The sequence below is a fragment of the Podarcis cretensis genome (assembly GCF_951804945.1).
Source record: "Podarcis cretensis genome assembly, chromosome: 17".
Lineage (NCBI taxonomy): Eukaryota > Metazoa > Chordata > Lepidosauria > Squamata > Lacertidae > Podarcis > Podarcis cretensis.
In genome coordinates, this window is record NC_137187.1 from 10,495,223 (window position 1) to 10,521,720 (window position 26,498).

Here is a 26,498-nt window from a genome sequence, read left to right on the forward strand (position 1 = left end):
GTATACTCCTGGGCAGTGCTGTTTTTCTCAAAAAAGAGGTGCCAGAACTCACCATGAACACCGCCCTCATTCTCTTCGAATGGCAATGGCGCCCACTTGAGAGGTGGCAGAACTGAGCTCTGGCAAGTTTTGGTTGAAAAAATAGCCCTGCTCCTGGGTAAGGGGATATAGAATTATAGCTTTACAGTGCAATCCGAACCATGCTTGCTCAGAAGTAAATTCAGTGGGACATAATCCTACGACACTGGGATTATAGGGTTGCCATATTTCAAAAAGTAAAAAAAAGGACCCCACACAAATTGTTAAAGACTCTGGAGTTCTTGAGAATTTTTTCTTTTAATGCCGCCTTTCGGAAATTCCCCCAGGGCATCAATTCAACCTTTGAAATCCTGTTAATGTCCAGGGAAATCAGGACACATGGCAGCCCTATGAGATTAGAAGTGCAGCTTAAACTGTTTAATTATTGAACCAATTAAAATTTGCAGGACTGGTAATAACAGCAGAACCTACACCCTTCAATTTCATGTAGAAGTTGTGTCAGTATCATTTACAAGGGCTGGAAACTTACAGCCAAGGGGGCATATCAAAACATGGCAGGCAATATTGACCACAGACTATTAGCTATTGATTATTAATTGGCTTGGAGCCAGATGAGCAAGGATCACAGAGGACTGCTTACAAAGAGCTTCTTTAAAGCCGTTATAACCCTTTGGACTTTGAGTTATTATGATAAATGGTTATTAAGGCAGCAGCTCAGGTACAGAGTCACTCTTTATAGTTCCCTTCCATGCATGCTGAGTGAAAACCAGCCCTTGCCGATTTCTTCCTAAGTTATTCTCTTCCTGAAAACAACTTTCTGTCAGGTAACATGTCACGTAACGTCGCCCTGAAAGAGAAGAGATTCCTCTTCACGTCTGAGTCTGTTGCCGAGGGACATTCAGGTGAGTGAATGTGGCTTTCCTGTCCAGCAGTTTGGTGAATGCAAAATGTAACTTTCTAATAGCCTCTTCTGAGGCCTCCAATTTCTGAAGGAATGGAAGCGAGTAAGCTTCCAACCATGGATATTTTCAATTCGTGCTCCATCCCCACCCGACGGCTCAGGTCGCTTTCACTGGTCTTAATACAGCAGGTTTAGTGCTTGTTATGTTTCCTCAGTGATGGGTACGGTCTTGCTTTGAACTCTTTAAAAGCATAGCTGTCAACTTTTCCCTTTTCTTGCAAGCAATCCTATTCGGAATAAGGGAATAGGCTCAACAAGAAAGACCTGGTTATGTTTAGAATGATACCGCATAGAGAAATGCTCCCTGATACCAAGATGAGAGATTCCTTTGGAATGCAGATAGAGAGAATTGATAAGAATAACGATCTGTTGTGAGCTTGACGGAAGTGTACAATAGATAAGCTTTCCTGCTTTGGCTCATCTTCCTTTTTCTTTTTCTTTTTTTCTATTTTTCTTTTTTCTTTTCTTTTATCTTTCCCATAGTTGCTTATGTTCTGTGTCATGCACTTCGATGTTTTTTTTAGTTTTTTAGTTTTTTTCATTACTATTAAGGAATTTTCCTTTGTAATTTTGGTTGTTTATATTTATATGTACTTGTTCAAAGCAAAGTAAAAGTTAAAAAAAGGGAATTTCCCTTAAAAAAGGGGAAATGTTGACAGCTATGCTTTAAAAGTGCTATTTTCAATTATTTGCAAGAGAGCCTGAAATAACTGGATGCATAATGCTGTAACAGTCAACTCAGCAAACCAGCGAATGCCTGAACTTCTCAGGAAAACACCAGAAGCTGCCCTATACAGTGGTACCTTGGAAGTTGAACAGAATCTGTTCCGGAAGTCTGTTCGACTTCCAAAATGTTCAGGAACCAAGCTGCGGCTTCCGTTTGGATGCAGGAAGCTCCTGTAGCCAATCGGAAGCCACGTCAGACGTTCAGGTTCCAAGGAAGGTTTGCAAACTGGAACACTCACTTCCGGGTTTGCAGCATTCGGGAGCCAAAACTTTAGACTCGCAAGGCGTTTGGGATCCAAGGTACGACTGTACTGAGTCAGACAATTGGTCCATCTAGTTCAGTGTTGTCTACACTGACTGGCAGCAACCCCCCCCCCCCCCCCGGATTTCAGGCACAGGTCTGTCCCAACCTACCTGGAGATGGTGGGGATTGAACCTGAAGCATTATGCATTCAAAGCAAGTTCTCTACCACTGAGGTATGTACGTTCTCAAATGTCATCCCAGTGGTTTCTTTATATAACGGCTTTCTAGCAAACCCCAGTGGATGTTTGATGTACTTGTGGAGGGTATTGTGACCTCTGAAAAGCTCAGAAAAAATGTTTCTTTTTAAAAACAAATAATAATAATAATAATAATAATAATAATAATAATAATACAATGGCGACTCAGCTATACAGCGGCAAATAAAACGTTTTAAGTGTGTTTTAAGTGCAGTATACAATGTGATACTAGGTGGCGATGGTGAGCCTTATGGAAAATTCAATGTACAGTGGTACCTTGGGTTACATACGCTTCAGGTTACAGACGCTTCAGGTTACAGACTCCGCTAACCCAGAAATAGTACCTTGGGTTAAGAACTTTGCTTCAGGATGAGAACAGAAATCATGCTCTGGCGGCACAGCGGCAGCGGGAGGCCCCATTACCTAAAGTGGTGCTTCAGGTTAAGAACAGTTTCAGGTTAAGAACGGACCTCCAGAGCAAATTAAGTACTTAACCCAAGGTACCACTGTATTTTTAAAAATGCTCATATTCATTTTCAGAACATTTTTTATATGTGCGTAAATTCCACCTGGATTGGCTTCCAGGCCACCTAGACAGCCTGTTCTTATACAGTTGACAACTAAATTAATTATAGAAACCTGGCTTATTTTTGTTTTTTCCCCTTTCCACCCGTGTAGATAAACTGTGTGACCAGATCAGTGATGCTGTTCTTGATGCTCATATTAAGGTTGATCCAGATGCTAAGGTTGCTTGTGGTAAGTCTCATCTATGGCCTAGCAGAGCAATTTGTGTTTGTGTTTCATTACATCTTTGCAGGGTTTTTTCTTTAAAGCGTGCAGTAAAAATGCAGGTGTTCGTTACTGAGGAAGAAATGGCCTTTCCCCAACGATAAGCTTCATTACTGGGAAAATAAATATTCCCTTTCTCCCTCTCAAGATGATGCATCCACTTCAGCTTGAAGCACCTGGTGTGCTGCAGCTGGGCAACTATTACTGGCATGTATTGGCCACTTCCTGTGTCAGCAAAACTCCTCTATCCATTTCTGCACTATTTTGAACCCCAGTAACATCTATTTTTCTATTTTAGTAGGTGAACAGCCAAAATGCTTATATTTATTTTTTAAACAATAAGGCAGGGGGAAGAAACTGAATATGGAGAACATCAGCAAGACTCCTCACTTCTGTACAGCAGACTACCACTATTATATGTGTGTCCATTTGTGCAACCTTCATTCTAGAGCCTAAGCTATTCAACATTACCCAGAACTATAGTGCATTGACTGCCTAGTTTAATTATAAAGGGGGTGTGTGTGTGGAGAGCAGCAAAGAGGTGTTCCCCCTGTGTTGTAATTGTATCCCAAGTGGTTGCAAAGAGTCATCATAATTTAAACATTTCAAGCCCAGTGTCTGCAAATTCTAGACAAAGATTCCACAGTGGACAGCAGGACCTTAAAGCTAAGGCCTCCATGCTACTAGGAATTAGGTATTGGAGACAGTACACAACAAAAGGGCTAATGCTGAAATTATTTTACCAATTGGCAAACAAAAGCTCTATAGCAGAATTTTATAAGGTAAAGGTAAAGGGACCCCTGACCATTAGGTCCAGTCGTGACCGACTCTGGGGTTGCGGCGCTCATCTCGCTCTATGGGCCGAGGGAGCCGGCATACAGCTTCCAGGTCATGTGGCCAGCATGACTAAGCCGCTTCTGGCAAACCAGGGCAGTGCACGGAAATGCCATTTACCTTCCCGCCAGAGTAGTACCTATTTATCTACTTGTACTTTGATGTGCTTTCAAACTGCTAGGCTGGCAGGAGCAGGGACTAAGCAACGGGAGCTCACTCTGTGGCGGGAATTCAAACCGCCGACCTTCTGATCAGCAAGTCCTAGGCTCTGTGGTTTTGAAGGAGTGAGGACTAGGGGTCCACCTGGGTCCACTTTGGAGAGCCAGGCTGGAGCCATTTTATAAGCTGAAAGCCATCTTAGAGAGCAAACTAAAAGCTAAAAAGACATTTCTCTCTCTCCCCTGCTTGCCCCTGCTTGCAAGAACAATATTTTTGCAACACAGCGAGTTTGCAAGAGGATGAGGTCAGGGGATTTTGCTAGTAGTTGAGCTGTTTCTGAGAAACTGTCTGTTTGCCCAGGATGTCTGCCCACCGCAGGATTCTAAATGCAGACCTAGGCCTGAACTTGTTAAAACCACAGTTCCCTTTTCTGAGAAACAGGGGGGGTCAAGTGGTATTTGCTGGAACGAGTAAATAGGTCAGAGATTTTAAGCCATCAGTGCCACCTAATGGAGAAAGCAGTTTGGAACCAAAAGGCCACCACCAATTTTCTAATTGGTAGAGCTTTAATGATTATGCATAAAGGGGAATGTTTAAGGGGTGGGTCAAGGGGCTGAACTTTTGCTTTGCCTTAGGGCATAAAAGTTGTCTGCATCTGACTGACGGTGGGCATTCTCTCATTTCTTCCTGAATGCACCCCTTTTTGCTTTTTGTCTGACAAAATTCAAACTGAATAAAAGACTTTTTTAAAGAAATATTGCTGCCTGGATTTTTCCATTCTGGTCTGTATTCTGAAGTCCCCAACATTTCTGGTGCCTGCGTGACTCGGATAGGGACCTTAAGTCCTCAAAAAGACCAGAAGGCAGCTCCCTTGTCCTTTTCTAGACAGGGCACAGGGGAAGGGGCAACCGGCCGCTTGCTCCTGGCGCCACCGAGGCTTTTCTTCGGAGGAGGGCGAAGCCAATTTGACCCTTCTGCTGGATCCTGTGAGAGGAGACAACGGATTGAAGGACCGAGGTTGACAGGACAGGGCAGGAGGAACCAGCCGGCTGGGGTGAGTACATGGCAAAGGGCCCTGAGGACAGAGGAAGGCAAACCCCCTTGTAATTAAGGGGAAGGGACATCCTGATCACATGTCCAGCGTGCTTGGTGGCAGTAAGGGAAGGATTGGCCCCTGATACCCACCCACGCTTAAGGATTTAAAAGAAGGAAGAAGGAAATGGGGCAGAGGGAATTGGTGTTGGTGTTTGTGTTTTGTATGTTGTATGTCAGATACTCCAGTGCATGAATTGTGAATGAGCGGTCAGGGTTTAGCATCCCTTTGGCCAAGCGAGTGCAGGGTTGTGCATTTCCTAGTAGGGCGACCTCACCTAGGTCACAACCTGAAGTGTGTGGAGAGTGGAAGGAATTTTGAAACCCGGTTAGGAGCGGAGTATCTGAAAAATGGGGTCTGAAGCAAGCCAATGTAGTCTTTTTGAATGCTTTTGATTTGGCCCAAATTACTTACAATCAGAGAGAGGAGGCCTCAAAGGAATAACCACCCCCAAGCTTTTCTGATGCCTACTCTTCAGTCAGCAGGCATCAAATCTTTCAGAAACATAGGGGCCCTAGCTGGGACAGGGCAACAAGGAGTATCTTTTGAGGCTGAATACCTACTTAGGGAAGAGTTTCAGACTCAGATGCAGCTCTGGGAGCGATGGAGGGGATCGCTCCAGAGATCCCTTAGGTTATCCAAGTTGGTGTACTGAACTAGAATGCATACAAACCTTTCAGATCTCTGGACCTCAATGAAGGCAAGAGTTCAGCTAGGCAAAGCTGGAGGACTCTCTCCTGAGTTGTGGCTTTGGTAGTAAGGCAAGCCTCCTAGTTTCTCCAAAGCCCATCACTGAACTGGGAAGCACATGAGCCTTGCACACCTCCAACAGTTTTGATCCCTATAGTAGCTATAGCTTGACCAGGGAGGGCAACCTAAATCCCAGAACTTAGCTAGGGAAGAGCTGGGTACCTCTGTGACCAGCGGCGGTTTGGAACACATCAGGGAAACCACCAACAGACCCCTAGTTTCTCTGATGACCAGAGAGGTGGTCTATGGCTAGGAAATACGAAATGCTTTCAGACCTATAGCAGTTACAGTTGAGACAGGGAGGGCAATTTAATTGGTGCCCTTAACCAGGCACCAGCTGGATGGCTCAGAGGTCAGGTGTGTCTCAGAGAACACTGTAATAGACCCCTAGCTTGAGGCTCAGGCAGAGGAGTCTGAAGAGAAGACCTGCATTTTTGTGGCCACCACAGTTGACAAGTTAGTTGCCACAGAAAAGGATGAAGGAAGAGATGAAGAAACAAGCCGGACACCTGAAGCTGACACAGGGTGTGAGCAGCCAGTGGCAGGTGTCTGCTGGGAGAACTACTAGAAGTTTAAAAAAAAAAAACTGCACAAAACAGAAGGAGGAAGAAGAGCTTTGTCCATTTAACTTGGATGAGTTTGTGACCATGGATGAAGTTCTAGAGGTTCACGTGATAATAGAGAAACCCCCCACCCCCATGGCTGAAGAAATATAAGACTGATCAATGGAAAATTATGGCCCTTAGGACTGAAATTAAAGGAACACAGGCAGGAAAATGTCTGTTCCCAGTGCCGTGGTGGCCCCCTTGGGAGGACAGGGACAGCCCCATGTCCCCAATGCCCACTATGTGGCCCCAGGAGCCGAAGCAATAGGAAAGGGGGGGCTGCCAGACACCCCAGAAGTAGACAAGGCAGAGCCCAGCGACCAGACCCTGGAGGAAATATACCCCAAAGTTAAAGAATTGAGAGAACAGATGGCCAAATACAGGACGACTACCCCTATGTATCGAGAAGCTGCAGAAGCTTATCGCAATGCTCGAGCCAAAGCATTGGGGGAGCACCTAAAGCGGTCCAGCTCCACCACAGAGGCAAGAACAGAAGTCCTGACCCCCCCCCCTTCGTGTAGTTTGGGACAAGCCACTCCCTGCTCCCCCCTTCACCCTCCAATACGTCCCCTTCACCACCACTGATTTGATGAATTGGAAGACCCACACCCCTGCATTCACTGAAAAACCCCAGGCAATGGTGGACTTGCTGTCCTCCATATTTGCAGCAGCTGAGGGAAGCCTCCAGGACCAAGGTGGAGGAGCTGCAGCACCAGATGGCAGAGCTTTCCTCTGTGGCTGCCAAAAGAGACCCAGGGGAGCTGGGGAGGCTTAAGGAGCAGGAGCAGGAGCAGGCCCACCTGAGGCTACAGGCCGAGCAGCAGAAGGTGGCAGAACTGGAGGCTCAGGTGAAGCACCTGAACACCAAGCACCAAGGAGCACTGGCTGAGCTCCAGGTGGACTTGGCTCGTGCCACGTTGCAGGCTTAAGGAGAAGGAGGGCATAGAGGACCAGCTCCGGGCAGAGATTGCCTCTCTACAGGTGCAGGTGGCTGTGGCTCAGAGGGAGGCTGCCCAGAGCCTGGCCAAAGGGAAGAAGGAGGGGCACGAAGCAGCCCAGGCGCTGGAAGTTGTCACCAGAGAGCTGGCTGAGGAGAAGCGAGGTAGCTGAGCTGGAGGCTCAAGTGAGGCTGGCAGGGGATCAGAGCCATAAGGACCTGAGTGCAGCTGAGTCCAGCCTCTCTAGCACCAGGGCAGCCCTGAATGAGAGGACACCGAAGAATTGCTCCCCCTGCTGTGGGAGGCGGGATACAAAGTTTCCCAACAGAAAGGTCAATTGTGCCAAAATAAAATGAAATACTTAGGTTTTAATGTGTCACACCAGCAAAGGACACTGCGACCAGAGAGAAAAGAAGCTATTTGCTGCATGAAGGAACTCACCACCAGAAAACAGTTGCGAGGATTCCTAGGAGCAGCAGGCTTTTGCAGAATTTGTATCCCAGGCTTCAGTATTTTAGCAAAACCTCTAAACGAGAGTACCAGAGGAGGAGAAAGAAACCCCTTTGAGTGGGGGCGAGCCCAACAAGAAGCTTTTGAGACTATTAAGTGATGCCTCATGACTGCACCAGCCCCAGCCTCAGTTATTGGAGCACTGGTCCCAGAAGGGATCTTAAGCACTGCTGACAAACCAGCCTATACAAAGCAGGAAAGGGACACTGCAGATGCTCAGGAGTTGACATTGTCCAAAGAAGGATGGTACCTTACCCCTGATGATAGGATATAGATCCCAGAGTCCCTTTCCCAGCAGATAATTCAGAGATACCATGAGTCCACCCACATGGGGCCAGATGCCACAACCAAGCAGCTGGAGTAGTATGTCTATATAGCCAACCTTTATCAACTGGCAGCCCAGATTTCCAGGAAATGCCTGCTATGCCAAAAGAATAATCCCAGAATACATTTACGGGTTGCCAACACCCTCAACCCAGCTACTCTACTGCCTTTGCCAGACACAGACAGCGTGGAACACCATGATTGTCTCCAAGTGATGGATGAGGTCTATTCCAGCAGACCGGATCTGAAGGATGAGCCGCTGAAGAATCCAGACGTTGTATATTATCCAGATGGCAGCAGTTTCATTGTGGACGGCCTTCGTAAAGCAGGATATGCTGTAGTGACCAATGAGGAGGTTGTGGAAGCAGAACCCCTGTCCCCCGGCGCTTCTGCCCAAAAGGCTGAATTAATTGGACTGACTAGGGTCCTGCAATTGGCAGCTGGATGCAAGGCTAACATCTATACAGATTCCAAATATGCCTTCTTAACCCTGCATGCGCATGGCGCCCTATGGAAAGAGCGGGGCTTGATTGGAGCCCACGGGAAAGCCCTGAAATACGGTCCAGAAGTTGAGACATTACTGGAAGCTGTATGGGCCCCCGAAGAGATTGCTGTGATGCACTACAAAGGCCATGGGAGAGGCCGGGACATGGTCACTAAAGGCAACCAGAAGCTCGTGAAGCAGCTCTGAAACCTCCACCAGTGGTCACCGCAGCCCTCATCCCAGAACTCACTCCAGACAACGTAGAACCGCGTTACACCCTTGATGAACATCAGTGGGCACGTCAAGAAGGAGCAACACTCCAGGAAGGACCAGACAACCGTGTTTTTGTCCCACAGCATCTGGCCAGTGTCATTGTGAAGAATTGCCACGAATCCACCCATTTGGGAGGCCCAGCTGCTAAAGCACACCTTGGGAGAATACTCTACATCCCCAACCTATCTCAACTAACTAACTGCTGCTATATCCAAAAGGTGTGTCGTGTGTGTTTGCTTCCTTTCCAGGTATTTCTTCCAGTCTCGCTGATCCGGTTCACCAGTTCCAACCGGGGGTGACAGCGTCTGGCGACCCCCTCATCCCCAACTGCGGTGAAAGTAGCCGAGGTGATCCCCTGGGTACATCACACGCGTCTGAAGAAGTCGGAGGGTGTCTGGACTTACAAGAGAAATCCTGCTGACCCTCTGAAGCTGATCATCACCTTGTGTCTGACGCTACCGGGAATGCGCGTTGGGCCACGGGCAACGAGATCCTGCAGCTGATCATCACAAGGACTTTCATAAGGACTTTCTCTTTTCTCTATTATGTTCTATATTGATTTGTTCTGTGTCTTATTGCCCTGACCCTACCGAGCCATACCAACCTTACTGGCCTGCTGGCCTCTGCTACGACTGGTTCGTCTTGCCGGTGGTAAGAGATGACGTGCTCATTGGCTATTGGAAACAGGGGTTTGATGAGGTTGCCGTATTGCAACATCCCACTACCCCATTGTGGCTCCTCTTCCACACCACTGTCCAGCGCACGTGGGTACTGCTCCTACGGGAATTTGCAGAGACGGTCGAAATCTATCGCGTCTGGACCGCTCTTGCTGTTGTGGGGGGTTAACCAACTGTCAATCGGGGGGTAGAGCACTGTACCAACCCCATTTAATAGACCAGGTCCTAATCTTAACCCAGGTGTTGCATGGGACGGAACCTATCTTAATGCAAGTGTTGTAGAGGAGGGAGCCTGAACCAGGTGTGCATTGAAATTGCTGAACAAGTGCCAGTAAATTCTGCAGCCCCACCTGTGATTGTCGTGGTGGCTCGAGCCTCCCAAAATCCCAGAATACTACCTAAACTGCTGGGCCTGGTAACTCCACACCTAATACCCTTGAATGTGGCAGGGTATTCTTGTGGCTGCATAAGAGTTGCCACCCAGTAGACAGACAGGGCACCTAGTTCTGGAAGAATTGGATGGGAGGGGCGCCAGCGGGCAGCGTCCCCAACGTAGAAACTTGCTCTCCAGCAAATTTAGAGGCACCACTAGGACTTTTGGTATTGGGACCAGAACCCCTTGATATAGTCACCCCGTGTTTCAGGCCGTTGCAGGGGTGGATATATTCTTGTGGGTGCAACATCATTTACATGGAAGAAGGGGCCCCTTTTGGGTATAGTATTTTCCCAGGAAACCACAGGGGTCTCCACCCACCGGGAATAGTTGGGAAGTTGATCCAAGTGGTAGGAGCTTCCAAAATAAGGTGGAAAATGACCCCAGAGGCCCAAGCGTTTATAGAATACGAATATCAGTGGGCCCTTCAGCGGTAAAAGAATATTAGGAATGGCCCCGAGTATTGGTGGGAGGAACTATGGAAATATTGGGGTTGGTGGGTAGGAGTGGTATGTACTGCCCTACTTCTTTGGATGCTCCTGTATTTTTGCTGGCATGAACGATATCGTATCTGGTTGGAGAACCTACCTATGTATTGGCCAAAGCGGGAAAGAGTCCCCTGGCCTCCCATGCCAACTTTTCCCGTCTAATGACTGAATGGGGCGTCCACAACCCCTACAATAGGTGGTTACAAATGGCTGAAATGGTAGCCCATTCGGCCAATAAGTCGAAATGTCTGGTATGCACCTTGGCCCCAACAGATGCCACGAGTGGACTGCCACTTCTCCCACTGCCACTTAACCGTTCCACCATTCACAAACGAGCACTGGTCAATGTCTCAGCATGTACCCATATCCTGGCTCTCTATGACCTATAGGTCCATCAATCGAAAATGATGAACCGGAACCGGTCAGCATTTTCGTGATGGAAAGGGGGGAATGAAGGAGTGAGGACCAGGGGTCCACCTGGGTCCACTTTGGAGAGCCAGGCTGGAGCCATTTTATAAGCTGAAAGCCATCTTAGAGAGCAAACTAAAAGCTAAAAAGACATTTCTCTCTCTCCCCTGCTTGCCCCTGCTTGCAAGAACAATATTTTTGCAACACAGCGAGTTTGCAAGAGGATGAGGTCAGGGGATTTTGCTAGTAGTTGAGCTGTTTCTGAGAAACTGTCTGTTTGCCCAGGATGTCTGCCCACCGCAGGATTCTAAATGCAGACCTAGGCCTGAACTTGTTAAAACCACAGTTCCCTTTTCTGAGAAACAGGGGGGGTCAAGTGGTATTTGCTGGAACGAGTAAATAGGTCAGAGATTTTAAGCCATCAGTGCCACCTAATGGAGAAAGCAGTTTGGAACCAAAAGGCCACCACCAATTTTCTAATTGGTAGAGCTTTAATGATTATGCATAAAGGGGAATGTTTAAGGGGTGGGTCAAGGGGCTGAACTTTTGCTTTGCCTTAGGGCATAAAAGTTGTCTGCATCTGACTGACGGTGGGCATTCTCTCATTTCTTCCTGAATGCACCCCTTTTTGCTTTTTGTCTGACAAAATTCAAACTGAATAAAAGACTTTTTTAAAGAAATATTGCTGCCTGGATTTTTCCATTCTGGTCTGTATTCTGAAGTCCCCAACATTTCAACCCACAGCGCCACCCGCGTCCATTAAAACAAAAACAAAATTGTATACTCCTGGGCAGTGCTGTTTTTCTCAAAAAAGAGGTGCCAGAACTCACCATGAACACCGCCCTCATTCTCTTCGAATGGCAATGGCGCCCACTTGAGAGGTGGCAGAACTGAGCTCTGGCAAGTTTTGGTTGAAAAAATAGCCCTGCTCCTGGGTAAGGGGATATAGAATTATAGCTTTACAGTGCAATCCGAACCATGCTTGCTCAGAAGTAAATTCAGTGGGACATACTCCTACGACACTGGGATTATAGGGTTGCCATATTTCAAAAAGTAAAAAAAAGGACCCCACACAAATTGTTAAAGACTCTGGAGTTCTTGAGAATTTTTTCTTTTAATGCCGCCTTTCGGAAATTCCCCCGGGCATCAATTAAACCTTTGAAAATCCTGTTAATGTCCAGGGAAATAAGGACACATGGCAGCTTAAACTGTTTAATTATTGAACCAATTAAAATTTGCAGGACTGGTAATAACAGCAGAACCTACACCCTTCAATTTCATGTAGAAGTTGTGTCAGTATCATTTACAAGGGCTGGAAACTTACAGCCAAGGGGGCATATCAAAACATGGCAGGCAATATTGACCACAGACTATTAGCTATTGATTATTAATTGGCTTGGAGCCAGATGAGCAAGGATCACAGAGGACTGCTTACAAAGAGCTTCTTTAAAGCCATTATAACCCTTTGGACTTTGAGTTATTATGATAAATGGTTATTAAGGCAGCAGCTCAGGTACAGAGTCACTCTTTATAGTTCCCTTCCATGCATGCTGAGTGAAAACCAGCCCTTGCCAATTTCTTCCTAAATTATTCTCTTCCTGAAAACAACTTTTTGTCAGGTAACATGTCACATAACGCTCCACCTTTGAAATCCCGTTAATGTCCAGAGAAATCAGGATGCATGAGAGACCTATGAGATTAGAAGGGCAGCCTAAATTGTTTAATTATCGAACCAATTAAAATTTGCAGAACCTATGCCCTTCAAAAATTTGCAGAACCTATGCTCTTGCACTGATCCCATCACCTCCTGGCCAATAGAAGGGGAAGAAATGGAAGCAGTGAGTGATTTTAATTTCTTGGGCTCCATGATCACTGCAGATGGTGACAGCAGCCATGAAATTAAAAGACGCCTGCTTCTTGGGAGAAAAGCAATGACAAACTGAGACAGCATCTTAAAAAGCAGAGACATCACCTTGCCAACAAAGGTCCGTTTAGTTAAAGCTATGGTTTTCCCAGTAGTGATGTATGGAAGTGATAGCTGGAACATAAAGAAGGCTGATCGCCGAAGAATTGATGCTTTTGAATTATGGTGCTGGAGGAGACTCTTGAGAGTCCCATGGACTGCAAGAAGATCAAACCTATCCATTCTGAAGGAAATCAGCCCTGAGTGCTCACTGGAAGGACAGATCGTGAAGCTGAGGCTCCAATACTTTGGCCACCTCATGAGAAGAGAAGACTCCCTGGAAAAGACCCTGATATTGGGAAAGATGGAGGGGACAAGGAGAAGGGGACAACAGAGGATGAGATGGTTGGACAGTGTTCTCGAAGCTACCAGCATGAGTTTGACCAAACTGCGGGAGGCAGTGGAAGACTGGAGTGCCTGGCGTGCTCTGGTCCATGGGGTCACGAAGAGTCGGACATGACTAAACGACTAAACAACAACAACATGCCCTTCAAAATGCAAATGCCCCCCAAAATTGAAAGGTCTTTACTTGCAAGTCATCACCATTACAAAGAAGAATGTTCCATTTGGACAAGGCCCTACTCTGAGTGGATATGTGCCTAATTTCAGGTATCTAGGGCAAGGCCTTAACTAGATGCCTTAAAGATACAAGCAGGGACATAGGTACACAGTCTATATTGGGGAAAAGAAATATTTGGGGTGTGTATGTGTGTGTATACTGGGGTGTGTATATATATATATATATATATCAGTATATAACTAGCTTTCTTGAATTATGTTTCTGCAGAATGTGTGGCCAAAACTGGGATGATCTTGCTATGTGGTGAAATTACCTCCAAAGCTATCATTGATTACCAGCAAGTAGTGAGAGACACCCTCCAGAAGATTGGTTATGATGACTCTTCCAAAGGTGGGTTGTGGTCAGGGGCGCCGGCTTATAAAAAATATTGGGGGGGGGGCGGGGGTCCATACCGACTTATAAAAAATATTGGGGGGGCCCAAGACCTCCAAACCGCTGCTGCTGGGGGAACGAAAGGGGCGAGCCCCGGGCTGCCCCGACCTTAAGTGAACCTGTGAGGGCCCGCCCTTTGCAGCAGCCGATTGGCTGCCGCTGTGGGCGGTGAATATTAATGAGCTAGGGGGAATCCCCGCTTCTCGGGCTGACGCCAGCCCCGCGAGGTTGTTGATGGGTCGAGAGCCCGCAACCCCACCCCCTCTCTAGATCGGGAGTGGCTTTGTTTCTCTTAAATTATTGGGGGGGCACAGCCCCCCCAAACAAATTTTTGAGGGGGCTCGGGCCCCCTCAGGCCCCATGGAGTCGGCGCCTCTGGTTGTGGTAACTTGAATAAGCCACTGGAGATAGACAAAGTATGGATTCTGTTTAAGAGGAAACAAGTAGGTGCTCATCAGAGCCTCTCGGTGACTATAATGTTATTCTACCTAGAATCTACTCACTTAACAAGCTTCACTAACTGCTGTAAAAGGTGTTGTGTGAAATGAGAAGTTTGAAGCAGCTTCTACATGTTATAAGGAGCATTGTCTCTTTGGAACAGGCATAGGCAAACTCACCCCCCCAAATGTTTGGGACTACAACTCCCATCATCCCCTGGCTATTTAAAATGAGCATTCGTTCTGAATTGTTTCTGGGAAGATTCAACGATGTTGTGTCGAAACAAGTGTTAGCCCACAGTTTCCAGTGCATTTAGTCATCGTTTCCCTTTCCGTTTTTTGCAAAAAGTCAGATATTTTATGGTAGCAGGTTTGTTGCGCAAGACCTCACCATCAATTTAAATTACGCAACCTGAATATATTGGAATGTGATTGAATCCTACTCAAAATTAGTGACAGCCTGTGCAGTGCAATGTGTCTAAATGGTTAAAAGGAGATTGATTGCAACAATTGTTCCTCCTATGACTCAGTGAGTTTTATTTATTTTCCCAGCAATTATGATGTTTAGGTGAAAATGGTAAATGCACTGGCCACCATCAAACACTGAGTTAAGTGTAATGAAATCCAGATGTAAAAGATACAGAGATGCTGAATTAGAATTAAAATTGAGTTGAAAACCATGCAAAACTCCACCACAAAAGGAATTTAGTGTTCAGTTCACCTGGAAATCATACAAACTACTTGCAGGTGTCATTTAGAGATTTTTGGAATTAATTCAGTGATTAGTTAATTTGAATTAATTCATTCCAAGCACTGGTGTGATGTGCCAACCAGGCCATTGCGTCCAAGCCAGTTGCCCGTTATTGTGGCTTGCTATTCACTTCGCAGGGTTGGATTACAAGACTTGCACTGTGCTGGTAGCCCTGGAGCAGCAGTGCCATGAGATCAAACAAGCCATCACCGAGGGGAAGACTGGGGATGAGATTGGAGCTGGAGACCAGGTAACACGCTTCTGTTTGGGTTCCCACCCTCTTCTATTCATTGCTCAGATAAGCCTTGGCGTCCAGCCCGCTTTGGCTGCGCAGCTACCAGGCAGGCCTCCGGACTTCAAAGGCCACATTCCAAAGGCTCTGAGCAACAGCAGAGTTCAGCAGCGGTAAGAGAAAGCTGCAAAAACTTATTCAGTGTGCTTAAAGTCCACTCAGGATCTTAGCAGCTAAAAGCAGTTTTATTTACAGCAGACTATCCATTATCTATCACAGCGAACAGCATCGTGAAAACACGTCCTCTCTCCTCAAAAGTGAAAGTAGAGAAAAAGAACAAAGGCTGGAGACTCTGGGATATGAGTATCTCCCCCCTCCCAGAAGTAGGCAGGGTGTACACTCTGAGCTGTTTAACTCTGTAAGCTCAGGTTCTCCTCACACTTCAGGCCCCTACATTTTCTGTCTGTGACCCCACCTGCATTATACATTTAAGGCAGTATCATACTACTTTGAGCAGTCATGGCTTCCCCCAGAGAATCCTGTGAACTGTCTTTTCTTAAGGGTGCTGAAAGTTGTTAGGAGAGCCCTCTATCCTCCTCACTAACCTCAAATTTCCAGAGGAAAGGTGATTGATTCTGCAGCACTCTGGGAACTGTAGCTGTTTGCGTGTCGAGACGCCGCAGCCACCCCCTCATTGGAAATAACTCACACAAGGACACGGATATTAGGTTTATGTTATTGGGCAAATTTTGGCCACAACTTTATTGAAATTACAGAATGTGAGCGGTATTGGCTGAGGCATTGATTGGACCTGACTATATCTGACTCCTGCCCATTGTGCAGGAAGTCCCCAGTAAGGGTAAGCCACTGGTAGGGGGAGCCCTGTCGATGCGGACCAACTCAAGCTCCCCCTGGTGTTCCCGTCAGGGCGGTGTCAAGGCCTTAGCCCCCCAGCCAGGCTTCAGACTAGAACAACACCCCCGGATTCCTTTAACCGAATACCCTTAAGCATGGAGGGGCAGGTGATGGCCACACCTCCCCTCCCCCACACAAGGTCAAACAATGGCTAACCCCAACCCTAACAAAGTTGTGATGATTGCTACGAGGTAGGCGAAAACCAAGCGGCCAGTGCCAATTTGCCAAGTGGAAAAATTCCTACCAGGCCCCTCGGACAACCAAGGCGACCAACCGAAGTCCATAGCAAGGCCATTGCCTAACCTGCAAAATATGGAGGGAGGGCGGGTGATTGAGGAAGCGAGCCAAAGAGGAAGTCCTCTGGCTCGCTCCTCCGTTTAAACGGCCCCAGCCACGCCCCCCCCAGCCAGCAGGTTGGCTGGCCGGGCTCTGACGTGGCCAGGATCCCCCAGGCAACGGGGGACAAGGCCCCCTGCCCCCGGTGGGGAGTGGGTGGCCACACGGTCCACCGCGACTCCTCCCCACTGGGAAATGGAGCGGATCTCTTGGAAATTGTAGCTCAATTTTAGAGGGAAAGAAGGGGAAGAGGTTAGCTGCCTCACTTCTACCTGCGCATGCGTTGCTTTACAGTGGTACCTCCGGTTGTGAACAGGATCCGTTCCGGAGGCCCGTTCACAACATGAAAGGAACGCAACCTGCGCCTGCGCATCTGCGCACATGCAGGTCGCGATTCGCCACTTTTGCACATGACGTCATTTTGTGCGTCTGTGCATGCGCGAGCGGTGAAACCTGGAAGTAACCCTTTCCGGTACTTCCGACTTGCCGCAGGACGCAACCTGAAAAAACGTAAGATGAAGCAAACGTAACAAGAAGTATGACTGTATTGCTGATCTGCACTCGAAGCTGTAGAAGAAGCCAATATGCTTATGGTAAATATAGCCATGTGATTTCTAACGCAGGGCTTGATGTTTGGTTATGCCACCGATGAAACTGAGGAGTGCATGCCCCTAACTATCCTGCTTGCGCACAAACTTAACGCAAAGATAAAATCCCTGGAGAGAACTGGAGTTCTGCCGTGGCTTCGACCCGATGGGAAAACACAGGTTGGTATATACCGAGGACTGTCAAATATAATGAGCAGAGCTGAAGTCTGAAATAAGTGAGAAGTGCTTATGTCCCATTGAAATTACCCATTCGAATGCTCATGTGAACATGGTCAATGCTATGTTGAAGCTAGAATACAGTGGTACCTCGCAAGACGAATGCCTCGTAAGACAAAAAACTCGCAAGACGAAAGAGTTTTTCGTTTTTTGAGTTGCTTCGCAAGACAAATTTCCCTATGGGCTTGCTTCGCAAGACGAAAACGTCTTGCAAGTTTGTTTCCTTTGTCTTGCAAGTTTGTTTCCTTTTTCTTAAAACCGTGCATTCAGGGGGTGCAGTTGTGACTTGACTTCGAGGAGCAACTCATAGCACGCCTTTTTTGAGGTTTTTGAAGACTTTGGTGATTTTTGAAGCTTTTCCAAAGTCCGTGCTTCGCAAGACGAAAAAATCGCAAGACGAAAAAACTCGCAGAACGAATTAATTTCGTCTTGCGAGGTACCACTGTATTGTAAACAATCAACATATGGCTAGAGTTCATCCCTGGCCCAGTGTAGACAACTGGCAGAGCCAAGTGGTATCAAGCTTTTGCTGGGCTCTACAGCTTCACCCAACAAACTGTTTGTCTGTTTGAATCATACCCTATGAACATAAATCAAGCCCTGCTGGGTCAAGCCAAAGGCTCATCCTCCACGTCAGCATCCTTTTCTCAAAGCGGCCAAGGCAACTTCCTGTGTCCCAGTCCAGCTAAAGTAACAGTGATCTGTGTGACTGCTGTTTTATTTTCTGCAGGATAGAATGCTGGTCCGATATCCTACCCTGTAGATTGGGTTGAATAAACATTGCTTATCCTTTAGCTTTCACAGTCCATCAATCCTGACTATTACTGTAGTAAGCTAGCTGGTTAGGTAAAGGTAAAGGACTCCAGTCAAAGGCGACTATGGGTTTGCAGCGCTCTTCTTGCTTCAGGCCGAGGGAGCCGGCGTTTGTCCATAGCCAGCTTTCCGGGTCATGTGGCCAGCATGACTAAACTGCTTCTGGCGCACAATGGAACATCGTGACGGGAGCCAGAGCACAAGGAAACATCGTTTACCTTCCCGCCGTAGTGGTACCTATTTATCTACTTGCGCAGAGCAACGGGAGCTTACTCTGTTGCGGGGATTCAAACCGCTACCCTTCCGATCGGAAAGCCGAAGAGGCTCAGTGGTTTAGACCACAGCACCACCTGTGTCCCCCTTGCTAGCTGGTTAGCAGCAGGTGGGTGAATCTTTCTTGATATAACAGGATAGCATTCTCTGCACAATATTCCAAGTAGTCGGTGGCTACTGACACTGATGGCTGTGTTCCTTCACTGCTGGAAGCAGTATTTTACTGAATATCAGTTTCTGGAAACTACAGGATGGGAGAGCGCTCTTGGTCCTCAGATCCTGTTTCCAGGCTTCCCCCAGGAATTTGGTTAGCGACTGTGAGAACAGGATGCTGGACCAGATGGGTCATTGGCTGGATCCAGACACTCTCATTATGTTCTTATTGTCTATACCGATTCATGTCTGCATTGCAATAAAAGGAAAATTAAAGTGACTAATAGAAAGGTTCTATTGGGAGTTCGGTGGAACTTACTTTTTAGGATCAGGATGCAAGAAAATAATGCAACATAAGATAGCGGAAGATAAACGAAAAAGAAAGCAGTAGCTTGTTCAGCAGAGTTGTATAAAGTGGCGGAAGCCAGAGATATAACTGTTTAAACCTACGGCCAATCTTGTAGGTCACGATGGAATACCGAGATGTCGGCGGTGCGCTGGAGCCAATCCGGGTACACACCTTGGTCATTTCCGTACAACACGCTCCTGGGGTGCCATTGAAGAACATACAGAAAGAGCTGATGGACAAAGTTGTGAAAGAAGTGGTTCCAGCGAAATACCTGGATGAAAACACAGTCTATCACCTCCTGCCGAGTAAGGCCTTTCTAGCAGGTGGTCCTAAGGTATTGTACCGCTAGCCTCCAAACCTCTAGATATACAATAATGAGAGAGAGAGAGAGAGAGAGAGAGAGAGAGAAAGCTTGAATCTGACTGGTTTTTCATTTGTCCTGCCTCTTTCTCTGGGGAAAAACTGCTGTTCACCATTGAATCAGAACAAATGTCAATCTGCGGGGGGACGGGGGGGACGGGACGGACACGCATTTGCCAAAGCCAGTAAATGAGATAGAACACAACCCAGATGCAACAAACAAAAGTACAGCAAAGATACCAGGCTATTGCTTGATTTAAATCTTAACTTTCTACCCTTGTTTGAAGTTTCCTTTTAACCTGAGGCTGCTTAAAAAATACATTTGTACTCCAAACAGTTTGTGCGTGCGTGATACATGTATGCTCTACAGAAAACTCCTGATTGACTATAGTTCCTTGAACTATATAACCCTTATAGGAATGGGTATATGGTCACCGTTAAAACAGGATACTGAAAAACAAAACAAACAAACAAACAATTTATTTATTTATACCATGCCCATCTGGCTGGGCCAAATATTATATATTTGTAATATGTCAAGCTGGTATAATGGGACAGGCAACAGCCATCTCTGATTAAAGTAGGTTTTTAAAAATACAGTTACTATGGTTGAAGATGACCACCAGGCAGTAGCACTTTAAAAACATTACTTTGGGATTATTACCAAATTTGCCCCACCGCCAAATTTCTTCCTAGATTTTGGGGTTATTGGAAGGTACCACTGTGTGTGTGTGTGTGTGTGTGTGTGTGTGTGTATAATCTGCTTCCTTCGAGGACAAAAATGTTCTTCCTTGACATAAAGATTTACTTTGCCATTGTGCAATGTGACAGCAGGGGGCAAAAAATAATTAAAACAAATGCCCCCTCCCTTCCAGCATTCTGTTCTCACGTTGGCCAACCAGATGCCTGTGGGAAATTGACAAGCCGGACTTGAGCGCTAGAGCCCTCCTCCTGTTGGTTCCAGGAACTGGTATTCAAAAATAGCCTCTGCTTTCCTGGAAGATGAAACAATGTCCTTTCCCATGTCATATCTGTATCTGTATGTTGTAGCTCCTAGGGCAAATAACAGCATTGGGGGTGGGATTTTTAGAGAGAGAAAGGACCGTGAGAAGAAAAGAAATCCACCCAGTACTGGGCTTTCAATGTATCGCTGGCATCTGCATTTGCTACCATGTAAAAACCACGCTATCATAATATCTTGGACTCTGACTCCCACCAGCCCCAGCCAGCGTGGTCAGGGATGATGGGATTTGTAGTCCAGTAACACCTGGAGGGGGACGCAGGTGGCGCTGTGGGTTAAAGCCTCAGCGCCTAGGGCTTGCCAATCGAAAGGTCGGCGGTTCGAATCCCTGCGGCGGGGTGCGCTCCCGCTGCTCAGTCCCAGCGCCTGCCAACCTAGCAGTTCGAAAGCACCTCCGGGTGCAAGTAGATAAATAGGGACCGCTTACCAGTGGGAAGGTAAACGGCGTTTCCGTGTGCGGCTCTGGCTCTGGCTCTGGCTCTGGCTCTGGCCAGAGCAGCGATGTCACGCTGGCCACGTGACCCGGAAGTGTCTCCGGACAGCGCTGGCCCCTGGCCTCTTAAGTGAGATGGGCGCACAACCCCAGAGTCTGTCAAGACTGGCCCGTACGGGCAGGGGTACCTTTACCTTTACTTTTTTAACACCTGGAGGGGCACAGGCTCCCCATCCCTATTGTAGTGGAATCCTATACATGCCTCCTCAAAAGTATGCCTGTTGATGTATGTTTACACCCAGGTAAGTGGGCACGGGATTGCAGTCCCGGTGCCAGCTTTTTAACACTGCAGAGGCATATTGAAGTGGTTATGATCTTGAGAGATGAATTCAACACACTTATTGTTAGCAAAGTAAACATCCTGTTGATTTTTTAAATTTTATTTTAAAAATGTATTTCTTTTCTTTTTAGGCTGATGCTGGCCTGACTGGCAGAAAGATCATCGTGGATACTTATGGAGGCTGGGGAGCTCATGGAGGGGGTGCTTTTTCGGGGAAAGATCCCTCCAAAGTTGATCGTTCAGGAGCCTATGCAGCTCGCTGGGTGGCAAAGTCCCTGGTGAAAGCAGGCCTCTGCAGGAGAGTATTGGTGCAGGTAAGAGGGGGCCAGTGGAGGCTTGGACAAAATGTGGGGGAATTGCACAACAGAGATGAAACCCAGTATGTTTGGAGGAAAGCCTTTATGCTGAGTGCTGCTTGATTAAAAACTGCTTGGGACAACTCTGCACCGCGGGTAACCTTAGGTGGTGTACACACTGCTGTTTACTCTGCATCCAGTGAGCTCTCACCAGTCGTTTGGGAAGCGGTAAAAGGTAAAGGGACCCCTGACCATAAGGTCCAGTCGTGGCCGACTCTGGGGTTGCGGCGCTCATCTCGCTTTATTGACCGAGGGAGCCGGCGTACAGCTTCTGGGTCATGTGGCCAGCATGACTAAGCCACTTCTGGCAAACCAGAGCAGCGCACGGAAATGCTGTTTACCTTCCCACTGGAGCGGTACCTATTTATCTACTTGCACTTTGAAGTGCTTTCGAACTGCTAGGTTGGCAGGAGCAGGGACCGAGCAATGGGAGCTCACCCTGTCACGGGGATTTGAACCGCCGACCTTCTGATCGGCAAGCCCTAGGCTCAGTGGTTTAACCCACATCGCCACCCAGTACAGCCATTCATATGTATCCTGTCATTTCTTACTAAGTGCTGCTTTTCTGATCTGTTGTTCCCAAAACCTAATTTGATCTGAACTGAGAGGAAGCATGACCTAATGGTGTTTTAAGCCAGCAATGTGTGCACAGCCTAAGTCTCGTTAGAGGAGATAGTGAAAAACTGTCCTAGGCTGTCTTCATTGAGTAGCACCAAATCTTTCCCTTGATAGAGTTTGCTTGAAACATTCGAAGAACTCTGTTTGCAACTTTCCTCCCCTTGGATTTTTCTATAGCTGTTACTGATTCTCTATTTGCGAATCAAGGTTATCTTCCAGGCAGCATCCTTAGTCAATGGGAGCCATTGTGATGTTACAAATGCTGTGTGTATTGTGGAAATCTTTTCAACTGGGTGATAAACAGCAGGGGTTAATTGCATTCATTAAAAAAATGTATTAATTTTATGGGGATGTGGGTACCTAAGTTCATAACTGCTGTGCCTCACATTGGTATTATGGATAGCACAGATTATACCAGTGTTTCCTCAAATCACCTAATTATTAAGGGGTCCCTTTTCTGAATGAAACTGGAGAGATGCTTCACACTTGCATCCAAAGTGGTTTAAAAAGAGTCAGTGTGGTGTGGTGGAGAAAAGGTGTTGGACTTAGACAAGGGCGACCCTGGTTCAGGTATCCACTGATAAAGTAAGCAGGAACAGATCCCAAGCTGTAAAGCTATCAGTTCATATGAACTCAAATATTCTTCAGCTACAACTTATATATCCTACAGCTGTCTTACGCTATTGGATTGAGTCACCCACTGGCCATCTCAGTGTTCCATTACGGTACTTCGGACAGATCAGAAGATGAGCTGCTGGATATCATTCAGAAGAACTTTGACCTTCGCCTTGGGCCAATCATAAGGTTTGTCCTTTTAAAAATGGATCTTTGGGTGCCTACGGTAAAGTTTTCCCTTCAGACGAGAGACCAAGAACGTGTCCTCGCCTTAAGAGTGCACCCAGTGGATTTCTCACTTTGAAGAGAGGTCAGGATTCAACCCGCCACAAGAGTTTGCTTGTGGACTCTTTAGATAGCGTTTGTTAGTCCTGTGCTACACCAGGTGGGCTCAGCCCAACTTAGGAGAGAGGACCCCTAAGAGCTCTAAACTAATCAGGAAAACCTTCTAGAGAACCTAAGTTCCATTCTTATCTCAGATGATTGGAATAAAATGGTCTGAAATGATGGAGCGTTTGTCCCTACTACCATTATCCAGTCCATTTATCTGAATGGAACGGAACTCCCTTCTGTTTATTCTAGTCATATGTGAGGAAAAGGTAAAAGAGCTCGCCATCTGAAAAACCCTTAAGGAAGAAGGTTAAAAGTAAAAAAAAAAAAACCTACTTGACCCATTCAAGATGTGGAGTTGTCTGCCTTCATTCATCCCATCCCGATCAGGACATCTGAAGCTTCAGCAATGAAACAGTTTAGACAGAGCTTACATAGAAGCTGGGGGTTCCAACTATTCCTACCTCTCAGACAGGCCCTGATCTGTGCAGGTGCTTCCACACTGTTCCCCTTACTTCTGAGTAGCCTCATGTGAAGTGTGGTGGCTCTGAAGCCACCTAGGATTTATCTGCTAGTCTTGTGAGATAACAGAAATGTGTTTTCTTTGCTTACAGAGAACTGAACTTGAAGAGTCCCATTTATCAACAGACTGCATGCTACGGGCATTTTGGAAGAGAAGAATTTACATGGGAACAACCTAAAAAGCTGGTTTACTAGTTATAGGTTGCTTCCGGATTGGCATTTATTGTGGAATACAACAAATTACTCACAGTATCCACACAACATTGTTGGCATCAAAATGCAGCCTGCATTACCCCCACATTGAATCTGGGTTTACCCTTTTCAGAAAAACCAGATTACGGTTTTAAAAAATGTTGACTCTGAAAAAGAAGGGGGGCAAGGTTTGAAAGAAGGCAATCAAATCTAAAGTGTCCGGAGGAATAAAATGTGAAGTTTCTGTGAATAAGTCATTTTATAAGCTTTTAAATATAACTTCATTACTTTTCTGTGCCTCGTTGATTTTTATTAGGGTAATGGTTTGAAAGTAGAACAGGTCCCGGGGTGCAGTATGAAAGAACAAGAGTTCACCACCTTACTGAAGCTAAGCAGGTCTGGGGGTGGTTTGTGTCTGGATGGGCGACTGTCTGGGAACTACATGCACATTGCCATGGGTTCCATGATGGAAGAAAGGTGGAATGGGAATGTAGGAAAATAAAATTATGTTTGTGTGTTTGTGCGTGTGTGTAGGTAGGTACAATAAGGCAAAGCAGTATGCTTGTTTGACGTGTATACTCATGAAAGGAAAAGCAGCTGGGGGAGGGCAAATTAAATCAGGAAAATTTACATATACCCACTCTTTCACCACCAGCTCTCCAGGCAAATCAACAGGCTTATGAAGAATAGGCAAACACAGTCCATGCATCCCTTCTTTTCTGCAGCTGTAACTAGCAGAAGTATTTTGTCCAGAATTTTTAAAAGATAAGCCAAATCGTTTTTCCAATTCAGCTAACGGGGATAGTTGTAGAGCAGGATTAACACGAACTAGTCCTCTCTTTGGGTTGGGTTCAGGAGCCACAGATTCCCTATTTGTTTTACACCTGACACCAAGAGAAGTTTGCCTTGGAACACAGAATCATAGAACCCAATGTGGGGCCCGAACCCAATGACCCTGGTATTAAGAGTCTTGTATGCATTTCTTTTCTCAAGGTGAGTGAAGTTTTTGTTTTGTTTATTAACTATGGGTGAAATGGTTTCTGGTCTCTGATCATGCTCAAAATGATTTTCTTTTGCAAAAGAAATTATTCCCTGTTCAAAGGGGAATTTGGGCAAGTCTTATCTACAGTAACTTGTTTTCTTGCACTAGGAGCAGTGGAAAAACTCGCCTAGGAAGCTACCTTACAACAGGTTGAATCATTGTGCAAGTAGATAAATAGGTACTGCTCCGGCAGGAAGGTAAACAGTGTTTCCGTGCGCTGCTCTGGTTCGCCAGAAGCGGCTTAGTCATGCTGGCCACATGACCCGGAAGCTGTATGCCGGCTCCCTCGGCCAATAAAGCGAGATGAGCGCCGCAACCCCAGAGTCGGCCACGACTGGACCTAGTGGTCAGGGGCCCCTTTACCTTTACCTTTTACCACTGTATTGGTATTTTATATTAATTTGGAATCACAAGATACAGTCACTGGCACTAGCTTAGCTGGCTTTTTAGAAGAATTAGAGCAATTCATAGAGGAGAATAGGTTTGGCAACCCTTGTTGGCATGATACCCAAATGGATACCCTTTGTTCAGTGGCAGTGTACCTCAGAATACCCCATACCCGATACAGGATGTGGCCATGACGTTTTTGTCCTGCTTGTGAACATGCAGGGGTATCTAGCTGGCGGCTAGAACCAGAAAGATGAACCAGACGGGGCAATTCATCCGAACCAGCGAAACTATTCTTAGGGCTGCTATCCTATGCACGCTTACTGCGGGTGTAAACCTATTGAAATCAATAGGACTTCCTTCCGCGAAAAGCAAGCATAGTAGTGGGCTGCAGGTAAGGAAGCTTATGACAGGGTCCTTGAATATTACAGAAGCCCTCTGAGTACAGGAGTCAGCAAACCTTTTCAGCAGGGGGTCAGTCCACTGTCCCTCAGACCTTGTGGGGGGCCGGGCTATATTTTGGGGAAAAAATGAATGAATTCCTATGCCCCACAATTAACCCAGAGGTGCATTTTAAACAAAAGCACACATTCTACTCATGTAAAAACACGCTGAATCCTGGACCGTCCACGGGCCGGATTTAGAAGGCGATTGGGCCGTATCCGGCCCCCAGGCCTTAGTTTGCCTACCCATGCTCTGATATATGCGATTGCATCATCAGAATTGCAGGACTTCGTCATCGGTTGCAGCAAGAGCTACAGGATACACCAAGCGTGGGCGCGGCAAATACCAGAGCAAGCCGGCAGCACAGATAGGAAGCTAATTCGAACTCTGGAAGGAGGCGGGGCGATGGGCGTGGCTAGGGCGCCAGAAGACGGCCTGCGTTCTGGCGGAAGAGGCGCTTTTCGTGACATAGGGACCATAGACTCGAGAATGAAGAATGACAACTCCTTCGTGTACAGAGGGGACGACTTTTATTGTAATGCAACCCCGGCGTAATATAACACCTGCCTTGCCAGTAGTACATATGAAAGTGATCTAGCGCCGGAGTCTTAGTATACCACAAGCTTTTTCCCCCAATTTTTTTTTAATTAATTTTCCAAATTTACAACAGAAATAACATACAAAACACAAAAAAGAAAACACATTACAATACTAAAGAGAAAAAATAAAAATAAAAACACTTATTACTTCTAACCTAATTTAACTTTCAATTGTTAACTGACTTCCTCGAATCCCCCCTCACTGAATTTCAGTGTATAGTATACCACAAGCTTTGCATGAGTCCACAG

At 46.5% G+C, this 26,498-nt stretch overlaps 1 protein-coding gene across 1 annotated transcript; it reads left to right on the forward strand.

Annotated features, from left to right (window-relative positions):
• The first annotated feature begins 748 nt into the window (after window positions 1-748).
• LOC307206398 (S-adenosylmethionine synthase-like) lies at window positions 749-24,070 on the forward strand. Its single transcript, XM_079959661.1, has 9 exons — window positions 749-941; window positions 2,906-2,983; window positions 13,743-13,865; window positions 15,233-15,345; window positions 17,202-17,345; window positions 19,106-19,324; window positions 21,276-21,458; window positions 22,789-22,922; window positions 23,678-24,070. Exons 1-9 carry the CDS (start codon window positions 869-871, stop codon window positions 23,778-23,780), a joined length of 1,170 nt encoding a protein of 389 aa, XP_079815787.1. The 5' UTR covers window positions 749-868; the 3' UTR covers window positions 23,781-24,070.
• The last annotated feature ends 2,428 nt before the right edge of the window (window positions 24,071-26,498 follow it).

Excerpts from the sequence above, each read along its gene's own strand:
- LOC307206398 (XM_079959661.1), top strand. The coding sequence starts at position 869 with ATGTCACGTAACGTCGCCCTGAAAGAGAAGAGATTCCTCTTCACGTCT. Across the intron at positions 2,984-13,742 it reads AGATGCTAAGGTTGCTTGTG|AATGTGTGGCCAAAACTGGG; the intron begins GTAAGTCTCATC and ends ATGTTTCTGCAG. Across the intron at positions 19,325-21,275 it reads TTCTAGCAGGTGGTCCTAAG|GCTGATGCTGGCCTGACTGG; the intron begins GTATTGTACCGC and ends TTTTCTTTTTAG.